At 43.5% G+C, this 15,179-nt stretch overlaps 1 protein-coding gene across 1 annotated transcript; it reads right to left on the bottom strand.

Annotated features, from left to right (window-relative positions):
• Window positions 1-6,613: 6,613 nt before the first annotated feature.
• LOC147999023 (disks large homolog 5-like) lies at window positions 6,614-10,537 on the bottom strand. Its single transcript, XM_087595712.1, has 6 exons — window positions 10,433-10,537; window positions 9,240-9,399; window positions 8,631-8,774; window positions 7,830-7,996; window positions 7,003-7,108; window positions 6,614-6,884 (listed from the first exon to the last, which is right to left on the bottom strand). The coding sequence occupies exons 1-5, from the start codon at window positions 10,437-10,439 to the stop codon at window positions 7,044-7,046; spliced, it is 543 nt and encodes a 180-aa protein (XP_087451838.1). The 5' UTR covers window positions 10,440-10,537; the 3' UTR covers window positions 6,614-6,884; window positions 7,003-7,043.
• Between the last annotated feature and the right edge of the window lie 4,642 nt (window positions 10,538-15,179).

Raw genomic sequence — 15,179 nt, 5'->3', positions numbered from 1 at the left:
TATTTTTTATTAATTAGTTATTTTATTTATTTACATTTCAAATATTGTCCTACTTTCCACACTCCCCTCATCAAACCTTACATCCCGTTTCTGCTCAGCTTTGCCTATGTGACAGTGCTCCTGCAGCCACACATATCCATCCCCACCTCACACCTCTAGGATCTGCCTTTGGTGGGGCAATAGGCCTCACCTTGAACCATAGAGCATCCTTGCATACACTTTGGCTGGCAGTTTGGCCCCTAGAAGCTTGGGGATTAGGGAAAGAGGATCTGGTCAGATATTAAAGCCAATGATTGCTGCATTGTCTTCTTTTTCTGGTTGTAGGTGAAATTATGTTTGTGTGCTTCTCTTTTTTGAAATTATTGAGAGATGATTAATTTCTTGGTTTTTCTTGGGTATAGTTTAGTTTATTGTCTTGGAGTTTTCCTCCTATTATCCTCTTTTGTGCTTTCTTAGAGAAAAGTATTGTTTATATTTGGTTTTGTAGGGTTCAGGATTGAGCTCAGTGGTAGAATGCTTACCTGGCAATCTCAAGGCCCTGGGCTCGGTCCTCCGCTCCGGAAAAAAAAAAATATTCATTAAATTTGTTTTGACAAGAAATATCTTGGTTTCTCCATTTATGGTGATTGAGGATTATGCTGGATATAGGAGCCTGGGTCTGCATTACATCTGCCCAAGATTTTCTGACCTTTAGAGTCTCTGTTGAGAAGTCTGGTGTAATTCAGATACGTCTGAATTTTTTTTGTTACTGGATGTTTATACTGAAAGAACCCCAAATTTGGGGAGACTCTCGCTCCAGTCTCCTTATGGCTTGCCCCAGGAAACACGCATAGCCGATCTTGATGTAACAACAAGAGATAGCTTTATTAACAAGATCTCGGGCCGACATGTATCTCACGGAGCCGACCTCGAGCCTCTAAAGGCAGGGGTTTATATAGGGAAAGCCAGGGGATTTCGCGCTTTTACACATGATTGGCTGATTCAAATGGTACACAGTTACTTTTAGTGCGGAGTTACATCAGCAAAGAATACGTGTAATCTAGCATCTCAGCAATGTGGGTAGGGTGACTCATCTCACTCAGCAGGGGGATGACTCATCCTCAGGGAGTGAAGGAAGGGGAGGGGGTGGCTCCAGATGGCCAGTGTCCTTGGGGGCTGATAGCCGGGTCGGTGAACCCTATCTCAAATTCTCTCATGCATGTCAGCAATTTGTTTGTGACTGACTTTTTGAAATTTAGCTCTTCAATACCTTACCCCTTTTAATGTTCTTTCTTTGATCTGTGCATTTAGTGTTTTAATTATTGTGTGAATGGAGGAATTCTTTCTGGTATAATTAATTTGATGTTCTGTAAGCTTGTTGTAACTTTATGGTCTTTTCTTTCTTTACCTTATGGAAGTTTTCTGCTATGATTTGTTGAAGGTGTTTACTGGACCTATGAACTAGAAATCTTAATTCTCTTCACTATCTATTATCCTTAGGTTTCGACATTTAATTGTGTCCTGAAATTCATTGATGTTTGGATTCAATAAACCATACATGTTTATCTGAGATGGGTGTTTTGTGCTTTGTGGGTGACCTCCTTTACCCCAACTGTTCTATTTAGTAGCACGTTGGATAATGAGACATGGTCAGCAATGGTGACCTCTTCCCATAAACTATATGAAAATAGGGAGGGGAATTGATGTGTGTCAAGTATCAGTAGTCTCCTGGGTGGTTTTGGTTCCCGGTTGGCCACATGCAACAGTTTCAAAAGCCCAGGTTTGATGTTCCTTGGGATTCCCATGATGATGTACTCAGACAGGACAGAAAAAAGACCAGAATACACATGAGAGAACTTGATTTCTATAATAGAGAGAACATTACTAAGTTATGTTACAAAATATTAGATCACACGGTGATCTCTATGAATGTATTATTTAGTGAAAAACTAGTGTGTGGTATAGCATTGCCATGGCACAGACATTTAAAGAAAAAGTTGTTTGTTTACTGCAAACATGGACTTTATTACCATATGACTCACCTACTACACACCTTCATTGCAAAGGTAAAACGTGCACTTAGGTCCAGAGGAGATCAAGGCATATCTTGAAAGGAAATGAAGATGACTAATGCAATGGAAAGTCTTTGAATTGAAGGATTTTTAAGAAAGTGTGCAGAGGGAACAGGAATGTTCTTTTTCTGTGGGGTCAGTGAATTAGGAAGGACAGTTGGGAGCTTTACTTGACTTCAGCATCTGATTCCTGAGACTTCATTGGTAAACTTAATGTCTGGAATTTTGTGTTGTAAAACAACACATTGGCTCTGCAGCTTTTGGGAAGGCCCATGGACAGAGAGATCACACCCGCTGGGAACCATTTGTGTGGCCATCACATTTTGGAAAGACAATTGAGAAGTCCTCAAGGAGAAAATAATGAAAAACTAAATGTCTTCACAGGAATTACCTCAATTCTGACTATGATTTTTTTCATATTAGTAATTTATACTTGATTTTTTTTTTTAATTTTAAACAAGAGCCTTCGGGTTTAATCTGAGGTGGTCGTAGAGTCACAAAATGCTTACAATACCTGTATGGCACCGGTGTCGTCTCCGTCTCCATCCTGCAGATAGGAGAGACACCACGGAGTTCTTCTCAAAGCAGTTTATTCAGGAACCTTTCTTTCTGCATGCAAGCAGCAATCTTCTACCCCCAAGGACACTCCCTACTAAAAAACCAGTAACCACGCCCCATCAGTGCAGTCTACATAGTCTCAGTTCATAGGTCCACGCCAAATGGCCTGATCTTGTGTCATGGTGCGCCTGCGCAGCTCTCACGATGGGCGTGGCTTACTTTTGGATGTATGAGGAAGTCAGGTGCTAGTCATAAGACTTGGCAGCAGTCCCGGGCGCCATCTTGGGATTGCCGCCACACCCGCTCCCCACAACCCGGGATCTAACACTATGGGGCTAGAGATTCTTCTTTTAAATGCATCACCATGAACAAATTCCATTTAACCAGCAGGTGTCCATGCCAGGCAGACACTGAGCAGGTTGTATGTTCTGTTAATCTCCACAACAACCCAATTCAGCAGAAACACGTCCATTTTACAGGTGAAGAAACCACAGCTCAAAGCAAATGAGTATCAGGGTCCCCTCAGTCTCACTGGCTGTCACTCAGACCCACATCCTTCTCTGTACAGGGAAGCCATGGGCCTGAGGTGGGCTGTGCAAGCTGACTCTGCTGAGATGATCAATGCTATTCTTGACCCTGGGAGAATTTAAGACAAGGTGACCCACAGACTCCTGGGATAGATTCTGCCTCTGGGTTCTAGGGTAGGACACAGTATCACTTGCCATGGGTCTCTACTCATCTGAGGAGTCTGTTCCCATCTGTCAGCTTCTATGGCAGTGGTTCAAATCTCTCCTAATGATGTAACCCTTTAATACAGATCTTCATGCTGTGGTCACCCCCACCATAAAATTATTTCATTGCGACTTTGTAACTAATATTGCTGTTCTTGTAAGTCATAATATGCAACATATCTGATAGGCAAAGTATCAGAAAAAAAGGGCCTGGGAAGGGGTCTCGACCCACAGGTTGAGAAACATTGCTCTGTGAAATACTTTTAAAGTAAGGCCTTCTTCTCAGGAGAACCCAGAACAGTTATCAGAAAGAGATGCCCTGAACTAGTTACATGTTTTAGCAGGCCTTAAGGACAACAGAGATTCCTGGCTAAAGGCACAATCTGAAATCACTGTCCCCAGGACATTTCTTGCCTCAGGTTTTCCCCATAACAATGTGAGTCTGCTTGAACATGTCTGTCCAGGAAGCCAGTCCCTGTAGACTGTTATACAGACAGAATGCTAAAGTCAAGAATGGTTTCCCTCTGACGGCCCATAGTCACTTCTCTAGAAGTAAGTTCAAGTCCCCTGTGTGTAAAGTCACATAGCGTGTGAGACTTGAAATGTCATCCGTTTGAGTTGACAAAAAACAATTCTCACTTCAGATTTACAGCTGACCAACAGTTATTTTCAGGAGAACACAGAGGGTGGCCAGGCCTGCAGAGTCAGATCCCCTCCCTGCTTGGGACAATCCCACCCACAGTAGACTTCTGCTTCTCCTAACAGTGTTATCAGAAAATGTGACCTTAAGGTTCTGAAGTACACAATATGCACAAACCCTAAAGATGTTAGATGGCCAATATGGGGCTTTTCTCTGCTTTAAGATCATTCTGGCCTCTCCTCTCCCCTGGACTGCATTCTGTTCTCTCTGGTCCGTTGATCTTTAAGTACCTGGGTTCACCTCAAGGCCTGGGTGGGGAGGAGGACCTTTTCTTGTAGGAATGAGCATGGATCAAGAATGTATCCCCACTGTGACTGGGCAACAAAGTACCAGAAAATCTTCTCCAATCACAGAACTGGGTCATGTGGGAGCCACCACTGTTTCAAAGGGACAGCTGGTTGCTTTCTCCTGGAAGAAGCACTTGGGGGTTGACTGTCACTTCTGAACCTTCTGTTCTAAGTCACATCTCAGAAGGGGCACTTTGCTCTAAGTCCTTTGGGGGACTCACCCAGCACTGGGGCTGGAGGATCCTATGGTGTTGCAGCTCTAAGCTGGGAGGGGGAGCTCGCACACTGACTTGAAGAAGCCTGTTTTCACAGCTGATCTATGTCTGAGGAACAGGTGCTTTTAAAGAAGCATGTGAAAGCATCTCCTGCAGGAGAGCCCAGTCTGCAGGGAAAGTCACACAGGACATCGAAAAGTGGATTCCCACCTTCCACAGGGTGGGTGAACCAGGGAGGGCACTGGATGGTCAGAGAGTTTGAGAAAAGCCTGAATTTTCTGAAAGACTTCCAGCACTTTACATCCCACCACTATCCCAGGCTCACATGTAAGGCTCAGCAAAGAGCGCCACCTGCTGGGGTTCCTGAAAACAAAACTTGGAGTGGAGAACTGTGGAATACACCTCTGGGTAGGGGGAGATGCACGACTCCAGGGCCAGGCCTGGGGTCTGTCCCTTTGGGTCTCCTTGCTTCCCAGAGGCTCTGAGTGCAGGGCCAGGGAGCCCAAATCTCAAATTCTTTGGCCTAAGTAGTGAGAGTCAACAGGACAGGGCAAGGCAGGGCAGGGATGGGCAAAGGAGGGCCAGGCACAGGAAAGCCAAGCCCAGCCAGCCAGTGGATAGGCTCTGGGCATGAGGGACTGGGGACAGCAGGACCGACCCTCACTCTCCAGGCTGGGCATGGCACCCCAGCAGGGATGTGGAGAGTCCTGGAACCGACAGCCCCTTGTCCTCTGGCTGCATCTGGCAGTGCATGGGGGGCTAGAAGTCAGAGAGGCTCCTGGGATCCCCCGATTTCCTAATCTCATTGTGCTCACAAGAACACTATTAATCTTCTACAAAATTACAGAGCAGGCTGTATGAAGACTCTCAGCTGACAATGTGGACATAAATTATGAGTATGTGTAGCAAGACCCTGGCCACTTCCAGGTTCTTAGATAGTAACTGAGAACCTCAAACACGGTAGTGATGTGATAGTGTGGGGTGAATCTAGTGACAACTAGTTTCTATTGTGACACAGATGACACTTTTTGTGTCATGGTCAGCTTATAATGAATGACTAGACCTAAGCTTGAGAATAAGCAAAGACTACATTAGTTCTCTAGGTGCTGAGCTTTTAAAAGCCCTGGGGTGACAGCAAGCTTTTGTGGACATTCTGGATTGGTCCTTCTGTACTTTAACTCTGTGAGTCGCCTCCACTCTCAGTAAGTTAGTTCAATTCCATAAATTGGAAATCTGTCACCTGGAAAAAATACATTCTCAATACGATCCCAGATTGGCCATGGAAAAAGGGTAGCTTGAACTGTCCCACCTAGGTTCTGGGCCTGCACAGGCCTGCTCTCCAAAAGAAACCTGTGTTCACAGCTGCAGGCTGCATTCACTATGGATGCTCTGGAGGTTCCTCCCTAAACTGCTTAGATTAAAATAATTTTCTTGCTAACAATCAAAAAACTCATTATGTCAATCTGGCCTACAAGAAGCTAGTTTCTATTCTGTATTTTATCAGATGTGTATAATACATATAGTCATCATTGATAACAGCTGAAAGTTCTGCTCTAATAGGGACACTAAGTGATGCTGGAGGATGATCCTGACCCACAATGAGCAGTGGGGACACCAGAGCCCTGTAGGGATGCCTGGCAACCTAACACGTTGAGCATGCACAGCTCAGTAAGTTCCCTGTGAACACACATCTCCTGAGATCTCTCTATTTAATTGTAGGTGATCCTGTCCACCTAATACAGCACATCATGTGGAATAACAAAAGCCACCTGCAGGAGCTGTGGTGATGACTCACAGGGTAGAGCATGTGTTGTCTCTCAGAAGAACCACATGGACCCTAACAATTGGGTAAAGCATGTCAGTGATTACATCACAAAGTGTGTGTCGGAGAAACAGCCACATTATCCACACAAAAGACACTATCACACTGGGTACCGCTTGGTGACTTTGAATTCACTTATTAGCCCAGGCTCCATGGAACATGCAGAGATCCATCTCCAGCTGTCAGTTCTAGGTCCACAGGAGGGGACAGAACCCTTGAGTAAGAATGATGGTCTTAAGAGTCAAGAGATAGAATTCAATTTTTATTCATAACAAATACATTTTTACAACAAAACAGGATTAAAATGAATAAAAATATTTAAAAATATTTGAAAGTAAAAATAGTAACAAGAACATATAAATATGAAACAACAAAAAGAAAACTTCAATTAAAATCATAACAAAAATATTTCTAAAAGCATATTCTTAACGAACATTTAGAAGCACAGACGTATTGCTGTTTCTCCTCTGGCACACATAATGAAAGGCGGTCCCCCAAGTTGTCTCTCAAGTGCTGTTTTCTGAGAAGAAAGTAAGACCTCAATCAGTCAGGCTGGCTTAGTGGTATATAAATTTAGAGTCTCTAAGAAATGACAAATTAACTCAGAGTATGAATACTCATCGAAAAAATGTTGTTACCATTCAGGATGTTGGTCATCAGGGACTCCTGAGAAAGCAACTTATTCTTCAGGAAGCTCTCTTACTGGGGTGTGTCCAATTCCAGCTCTCTTGCACTTTCTGAGACCTGGGAGAGGAAGGCAGATTTTCAGACACTGATTTGGTGGGGAAATGCAAGCCAGCTGTCAGAATGCTGCCTTCTACCACCTCAGTTCTATTGAACAGTCGACATGGACATTTTAAGTGATATCATTGTTGCCAACTCTGTGGGCAGGACAAAATCTCCAGAGAGCCTCACAGTAATGTGGGCTGACAATATGGGACCCAGACTTATACCAGTGCAAACCAAGAACAGGGCAATGGGTAGAGACCTCATTGGGTTGCAGGAAGAAAGGAGATGTCCATATGTCACCAAGGTTGAAGCCAGTGACAAGTACTAATTTGACATTTGCACTTGGTTCTTATCCCGGAAAGGTGCTTCCTACACAAGAAGTCGCATGACCACAGAGTGTCATTTGTCAAAGAACCAAGAACTTGTTCAAAACTCTACATAGGATCCAATGTATCACATGGATATGCAATAATATGATATGTTATTCATCTGTCACCATTTCTAGACTGCAGCTTCAAAAAGAGCAGACAAATATGCTTGCACAATAATTCAGTTTCTGAAAAGTGCTTAACTTCCCAGAATACTTGTACATAGGCAGAGCAATGAACAATTCCATTACATGAGGTGGTTGGCTGGTTGTGAGTGTAAATTAGAAAGGTGGTAAGAGAAGCAAAGATGTATCAAATTGGCAAATTTTATCAGATATTGTTAAGCTAACACATCTGCTCGTCCCTACCTGATAATGCTGGTTCTGGCCGTTGATGGTCTTTATCTTTCTTGTTGAAGTCAACCAAATATTTCTGGTTCAGTGCACAATCAAGATGTACCTCCTTGCTCTCCTGCTTCAGTGGGACCAACTTCTTCCTACATGTGTTCTCCATCAGGAGCTGGCTGAGCAGGTTTCTGGAAATACAGTCTGCATAGTAAGATCATGCTGTCCCTTTCTCCCATTCCTACTCCCAAGTCCCACTAACTCTACCAGGTCCCACATACCCATGAAGACTTAATAAAATGCATCTTGATACATATAAGGCTGCTGCACAAACCATAAAGAGTTAATTCGGGGAAGAATAAATTGTTTGCTTGGCCTGACACCAATTAGTGTCCACACCTCTGAGAAAGAACATGGATCTACAAGAAATCCATGAAAGCCCAAAGCATGGGGCCAACATCAATTAGTACTGGGCCAACACCCTCAAAAACGGTCAGTAGAACCAAGAGAAGGTCATGCTAACCATGTGGTCCACGCACTGAGTTTTGTAAAACCTGGTGTGACACCATAGGTCCAGGTCAGCCTAATAACCTTCTGCTGACTTCAATCAGTACTGTTCTATCTAGAGCCTTCTGAAGATGCCTAGACAATCCTGGGATGAGGAACAGTCTTTTATGGAACTGAAAACTGAGTCCTAATGACCCTGGAACACTGATGTGTAAACAGCACAAGAGATAGAACCAGAGCTGAAGACCGTCCAATCCAGAACAAAGAAAGTCAGAAATGGCAATTCCACAGGTGATAGCCTTTCTGACCAGGACTTACCTAGAGAAGGTAATCTCCTTCTTCAGCTTATGGTTGTTCTCATGGACCTCAGTGTTCTCCATCTCTAAGTTGTGCAGAATTGACATGACCGCCTCCTCCATTCTCTCCAGGTCTTCATAATATGGATTTGGCCTGAAGTGTGGCCTGGCCCCAAATGATAGAATACAATGAACATCGGCATTTAGGAATATATGAACGCAGGGTGGGTCCTATATTACCCCAGGCTGCTGCCTGGATCTTCCAGCACTCAGTCCCCTGCCTAGCAAGTACAGAGACTCACCATAAACTCACTGCAATTACAATCTTGCAAAGCCACCAGCTGTCAAGGGCTTTGCAAATGCACACTGGGAACTCACTCTCCCTGACTTTATCCCTGAATTCTTCATTCAGACTACAAGTTATGCTTTTAAATAAATGGAAGCAGATGAGTCCATTTTCAATCTCACTCCTCAGGAAGGGTCAGGTTCTGAATCTCCTCTATATGGGAGCTGAGGTTTAGCACAGGGTGGTTAGGGAGGCACAGCTTTCTAGAACCCAAAACCTTAATAGGTTAAGAAGGTGACCTTGCAGACCCAGGAATGAAACATGAGCATTTGGAGCGATTCATACCTGTTCTTCATGGATCTCTCTGTCAGAAACCTCAGGCGATCTCTCAGGTCATTTCTCTCCTCGGTAATGAGCTGCAGCTCTTTAATCAGCCTCTCCTTTTCCTTCTTGGCCTGCTTCTCCCTTAGTTCAGTGCCAGGGGATGATGTTTCTCTCCCAGCATCTGTAGGTAGAAGAACACAAGTGAACCTGCATGGGGAGAATGCATAGAGTGTTCATAGACCTCAGTGAGGCCTAAACAGGAGAACAAGCCTGGAACCCAGTGTCAATGCTAGGCGATTGGTCTATGCTTAAGAGGCCTCCTCAGTGGATTTCAGTTCTCCCACTACTCTATAGAGACCAAGAGATGTAAGCAGCCAGGTGTTCCCTATGCCGGACATCACGTGCTTACATGGACCACGGAGATGGCTTCTCCAGGATTATCATCAGCTGAACAGGGTACAGCTTGGTTTCAGGACCCTCACCACTGTGGGTTCAGAACTCAGATGATAAATTGACCATCCACAAGACTTGAGTGATTGGAGACACTCAGATGTCCTACCCTGATACTCTAAGCCAACAACTTTGGATTTAAAACGCATTTCCAGGGAGGATATGTTCAACAGACTTATCAATGTCCCTATGTGAAATACCAAATGCCCCAGAAGTGCGAATAGGTTACAGGCTGAATCTTGGTCTACACGTTCCAAATAGTTTTGGTATTGTAGAAAAATTTTTGTAACATACAACCTCTAATATATAAAGCAAACAATGACCCTGCCAGTTAGAAGAAATCAGAGAAGGTCTAAGAACATAAGGTTATTGCCTGGAGCACAATCTCTCCCTGTTACTACTGTCAGATACCCACTGTATTTAAAGAAGCAATGATAGTGAAATACATTGCTGTCCTGTCTAAACTCAGAAAAGGTGGACCCTCCATGACTACTGATGGTGTTATCATATCAATGTAACAGAACAAATGAACTGAAAAGTAAAGACCAGAAGTTCACAGTATAATAGCATTGGCCTTACCATATCCTCCCAGTGGGGATGGGGAAACTAAAGTTCTGAAATCCTTGACTTTAAGGAATTGTGATATTCATGGAAATTCAATTCCTTTTCAGATGCTCCAGTTGTTGTGGCCCATTGCTAGAAAGGTCAGCTTAAGCCTGCAGCCACCCTGGCAGGAAGCTCAAAATATACTGCCCAGAACTTACTCCACATTCCCCAGAAGTGCTGTCTTTGTCCATCATTACTTTGAGACGGAAGGCCAGACTCCTTCACTCTAGTCTCTCCACAATCGACGTTCCCCCTCCCAAAACGCTTGCGAAGACAGGAAAACATGTCTTAGCTAGTAACCGCCAGACACAGACTGAGAGAAACTAGGGCACTGGTTGTCACTACAACACTGGTGACATCACAGAGGATGCCAGAACTCTCTAGGAGACAATAGAATGTCCAAGAAGGGACAGCAGATGTCATGGGGAGCAGACTTTCCCTCCCTGCTAATGTTCTCCCTGTACTGAGCATAAGCAGAGGTGCCCTTTCCAGGAGCCTTTCCTGGGGCAGAGCCACTGAGCATCTCCTGCTTCCAAAGCCAAATTTTCCTCAAGGCTTGATTATAAAAAACCTTAGTAATTCCTAAGCATCTAAATGAATGTTTCCTGTCAAATCTTGCCCCAAAATGTCTCATCCTAACTCAAATTGTCCTCATTCACCAATGTTAGCCATTAAAACTTCCTGAGATTTCATACCAGCTTGAATATGCACTCAAAAGTTCTCCTGTCTCATTCTGTACAGGTGCTTTATATCACATCAAGAAATAGTCTGCATGGTAGGTTACAACATGGGCGTGTGTTAGGGGAACACTCATGAAGTCATGTGCTTAGCAGTCGACAATTGCCAGAAAATTCCTTAGGAGAAGGAGTTGAAGTCTTTATGGTGCTAGGAAATGTGTGGAGACCAGTTGGAAGAGGAAAGTGCAATATTGGAAACACCAGTGAAGGGAACCTCATGCTGCTTGTGGGGTTCTGCTCGTTGCACCAACGTCACCAAAGGAGCACTGCTCACAGGCCTGAGTAAGATATACCATGAGCTTTTATCAGAAAAATAAAATACACAAGAGATATAGAGGGTGGCACAGAAACGTCTAAAATGAGGCTATACACATCATTAAGTGGATAGAGCAAGGTCCCAGCACCTGTACACTGGGAAATGGCCACCCCACCAAACACAAAAGCATCTATCATAGTCAAAAATGAATACTTTATAGAATGCACCCACTAACACTGATTGATCACATCCGTAGTTCAAATTTTGGGGGAAAATTCATGGCCTTAACTATCTTTGTCTCAACTTATATAGCAAAAAATAAGAAAGAATGAGAAAAGAAAAAGTCAAAACTAAAAGCTCAAGCTTCTCATATGAGGATTGCAGGAAGTGTTATATGGGACTCAGTTCTGATTAGGCCATTTTAGATAGAACAGTGCATAGTGACCCTTAATGTGATGGACCCTATATAAAGCTTTTTGCAATATTGGAATTTTAACAAACCTCATCCAGAACGTACGGAAGAGGCACCATGTGATCACCATGTCCTTACTCTGCATCAGGTTATTTTTCTGCATCCTTGATTGTCAGGCATATAACAGCAACAATCTGAAATAGCTGGTAGACATGGAAAAACATGGGTAAAACTATAGTTGTGGGTTACACACCTCAACTGTGAAAGGCTAATGCTGTCTGCACAGTCCTTGGAGGCCACTCTTATAAGCCTATTTATTGCAAAGTGAAAGAAGGTTTATCTGAGCTCAAAGTGATCCTGGCCAGCCAGGTAGAGGGCAACATGTGATACTTGAGACCCTGTTTAAATGAGCACAGAAATCCACACTTCATTCAAAGCATCATCTACGAATTCTCGATTATTTACCATTCTCTCCCTACCAGTCGTTCTGTTTGGAATGGTAGAAAACAACTGGAACTGATCTTTCTATTTTAAGGACCTTGATCTCTCTTTTTTTAGGTCCACATTAAGAGTGCATACAAATGGACATCACCATCTGAACATCTTAGTATTATCTACTCTGTATATATAGCATAATACTGTGCCTATGACAGTCTTAAGCTTCCTTGAGTGTAGTTGCCCCATCAAGAAGTGTGAAGTTCTGAGTTCAAACCCCAGTGATGCTTTAAAGGGACTAGAAGAAAGCCATCAGAGATACTCCACTTCTTTGTCCTTAGATTAAATCAAGTTGACACAATGTGAACCTGGTGGGCTATTTAACCAGCATCTTTCTCCCAACCCCACTTCCACGAGTTCAGTCCATGGCAGAATTCATCCCCCACCATCCTAGATATTTCTTTGTATATTTCTACAGGAGCCAGGTTTCTTCTTTTTAATAGAATTAGTTGTAGTCAATCAACTGCTGCCCTATGTGAGAAATGATTAGTATCTATTGCAACTTACCACAGTGTATTTGTGTATACAAGTACATTATTGGAAATCCAGCATTACTGAGGGATTGGAAACCAGTGCTGTGGCCTTGCCTTTCTGTGCCTCTTCCTGGCTCACAGGCAGCAGGGGGCAGACCTTGAGTTCCTCTTCAGGGACAGAGTGATGTTGAATGGGCACTGAGCAGGCAGAGAAACACAGCTGAGGCAGCTCCTTTCAGTTATCAAACACATCATCTCCTTCCCATCTTAAGGGCTACTCCTGAGGTCTTGCCCCCATACCTACCTTAATAGCAGTGAATTTGTTACACAGCAGCCAGCTCTTTCCTATTGCTCTGTAATACGCCTCCACATCATGGATGCCAAGAAAAACACTAACAAAGAACAAAAAACTCTGACGTTGAACTGTGTGGTGCTGGTCACATACCCTGTTATGTTCTGTATGTTATGAGGTTTGTTAATCTTAACAAGTTCCCCAAGTGTATTCTTCACATAGGAACCAATAGATTCAAGGAAAATAGGAACAATTATGTGTAAAATGGCCTGAGTCAGGGCCCACAGACCGAAGCATTTCCAACACTTGTGCACCAGCCCATGTGGATTTTGCAATGAGCGGGGCCTAGCAATGTCCAGTACACAGTTGTGAGCTGTTGCTCTGGTTGAACTGTATTGGTGTGTGCATTAATAAACTACACCTATTTAAATGAATTCAGTGTCCTGTGGTTTGAATCCAGACCCCTTGACACCAGGTCTTCCCTTCTGCAGCACTCGGGAAAAAGGCTAAGTTTAGGAAAGGTGACGTCTTGTCATAAGTTATGTGACAAGAGGGATGGTGAATGATCCCTTGTGATAAGAATCAAGGTTTCCTCTGTGGTATTTAGGTCTATACTGGCCCTGTGCAACAGCTTCAAGAACCCATTTCTGATTTTCCTTGGGATTCCCGTGATGATGCACTCAGACAGGATTGGAAACAACCAAAACGGTGGTCAGACTTGATTTATAAAATGTAGGTAACATTGCAAACTTATGTTGTAGGATATTTGATCATATTGTCATCCCCAATATTGTGTTATTTACTTAGAAAAATACCTTCTGGCTGTGTAGTTCAGCACTAGCACCAATATTTCACCCTAGAGCTATTTTTGTTTGTTTGTATGTTTGTTTTTTGTTTTTGTTTTTGGATGAACAAGTACTTTCCTATTTTGTGGCCCAGCCCTATCTCTTACTTCTTTGCACAGTCATAGAGAGACCTCAAACATATACTCAGACAAAGCCAGGGGAGTGTATAAAAGGGCCTAAGGCAATACCACATAATGACATTGAAAGTGGGCTCTCTTCTTCATGCACGCCTCCAGCTCTCCTGACATCTACATGAATTATAACTCCTAATGCAGTGTAAATGATGTCTGCGCTATTGCTGAAGGAATCAGGAGAATAACAACTGTAAACATTCCACCATGGATAGAATTTGTGGAAAGAGGCAACTGGCAGCCAATGAGAGGGGTCTACAGTTAAAGGGGCTTGCTGTCAAGTCTGATGAGCTTGACTCAATCCCCAGGACCCACGTGGTAAAAAGGAGAGAACCAAGGGACAAGCTGTCCTCTGGCTTCCACTCATGTGCTTACATGTATGTGAGTATATATGTATATGTCTGTATGTACGTGTGGATATGAATGTGTGTATGCATGTATGTGTATACGTGTATATGTATATGTGTGTATATGTCTGTCTATATGTGTGTATAGGTGTATTTGTATGTGTGTATATGTATTGTATGTGTGTGTATGTGTGTATGTATATGTGTATGTGTGTATGCATGTATGTGTGTATGTGTGTATGTGTGTGTATGTATGTGTGTATGCATGTAGGTGTGTATATATCTGTGCATGAGCATGAATGTGTATAGTCATGTATATGCATGTGTTTTCAGGTACGTGTATTCGTGTTTATGTACGAATGTATGTGTGTATATGTATGTATGGACACACAAACACACACAATGTTAAAACATAAAAAGCTCCTTGGAGTATTCACCGTGCCTGGATAAGTGGTGACCATGTGGGGGAAACACATGTCCATGTAAGCACACCTGTTCACGTGCACTGAGCAATGCCCAGCCTGGTCTTGAGCTCACTACCTGCCCAACGATGAGTTTCTGCCCACCTGGTCTTCTCAGAGCCAGGCGACGATTGTTCCTGCCATTCCAGTTCTGTTCCAGTTTCTCATGCCACAAACCTTCTAGCTTGAATCGCACCTACTGACGCAGGAACCTAACAGCCTCCAACCCAGTGAAGTAAGTAAACTTCTTCCTGACATCCTCAGGCTTGGTGTCCCCCATGAGTCACAGGGAGGAAGGATGGCATGCACCAAGGAGAAGGGCCATGGGCAAGGAAGACAGGATCATAAGTCAGTCATCCCTGACACCAGCAAAGTGTGTGCTTCAGAGCTGGCTCTGCTCACTCTTGTCCCAGTGGCAGGACTTAAGAGTGGTGCATACCTGTCACCCAGCGCTCA

This window comes from Rattus norvegicus, chromosome 19 (genome assembly GCF_021556685.1).
Source record: "Rattus norvegicus strain SHRSP/BbbUtx chromosome 19, alternate assembly SHRSP_T2T, whole genome shotgun sequence".
NCBI classification, from domain to species: Eukaryota; Metazoa; Chordata; class Mammalia; order Rodentia; family Muridae; genus Rattus; species Rattus norvegicus.
The sequence above is the reverse complement of the archived record's forward strand: the minus strand, read 5'-3'. Positions and strand labels throughout refer to the sequence as shown.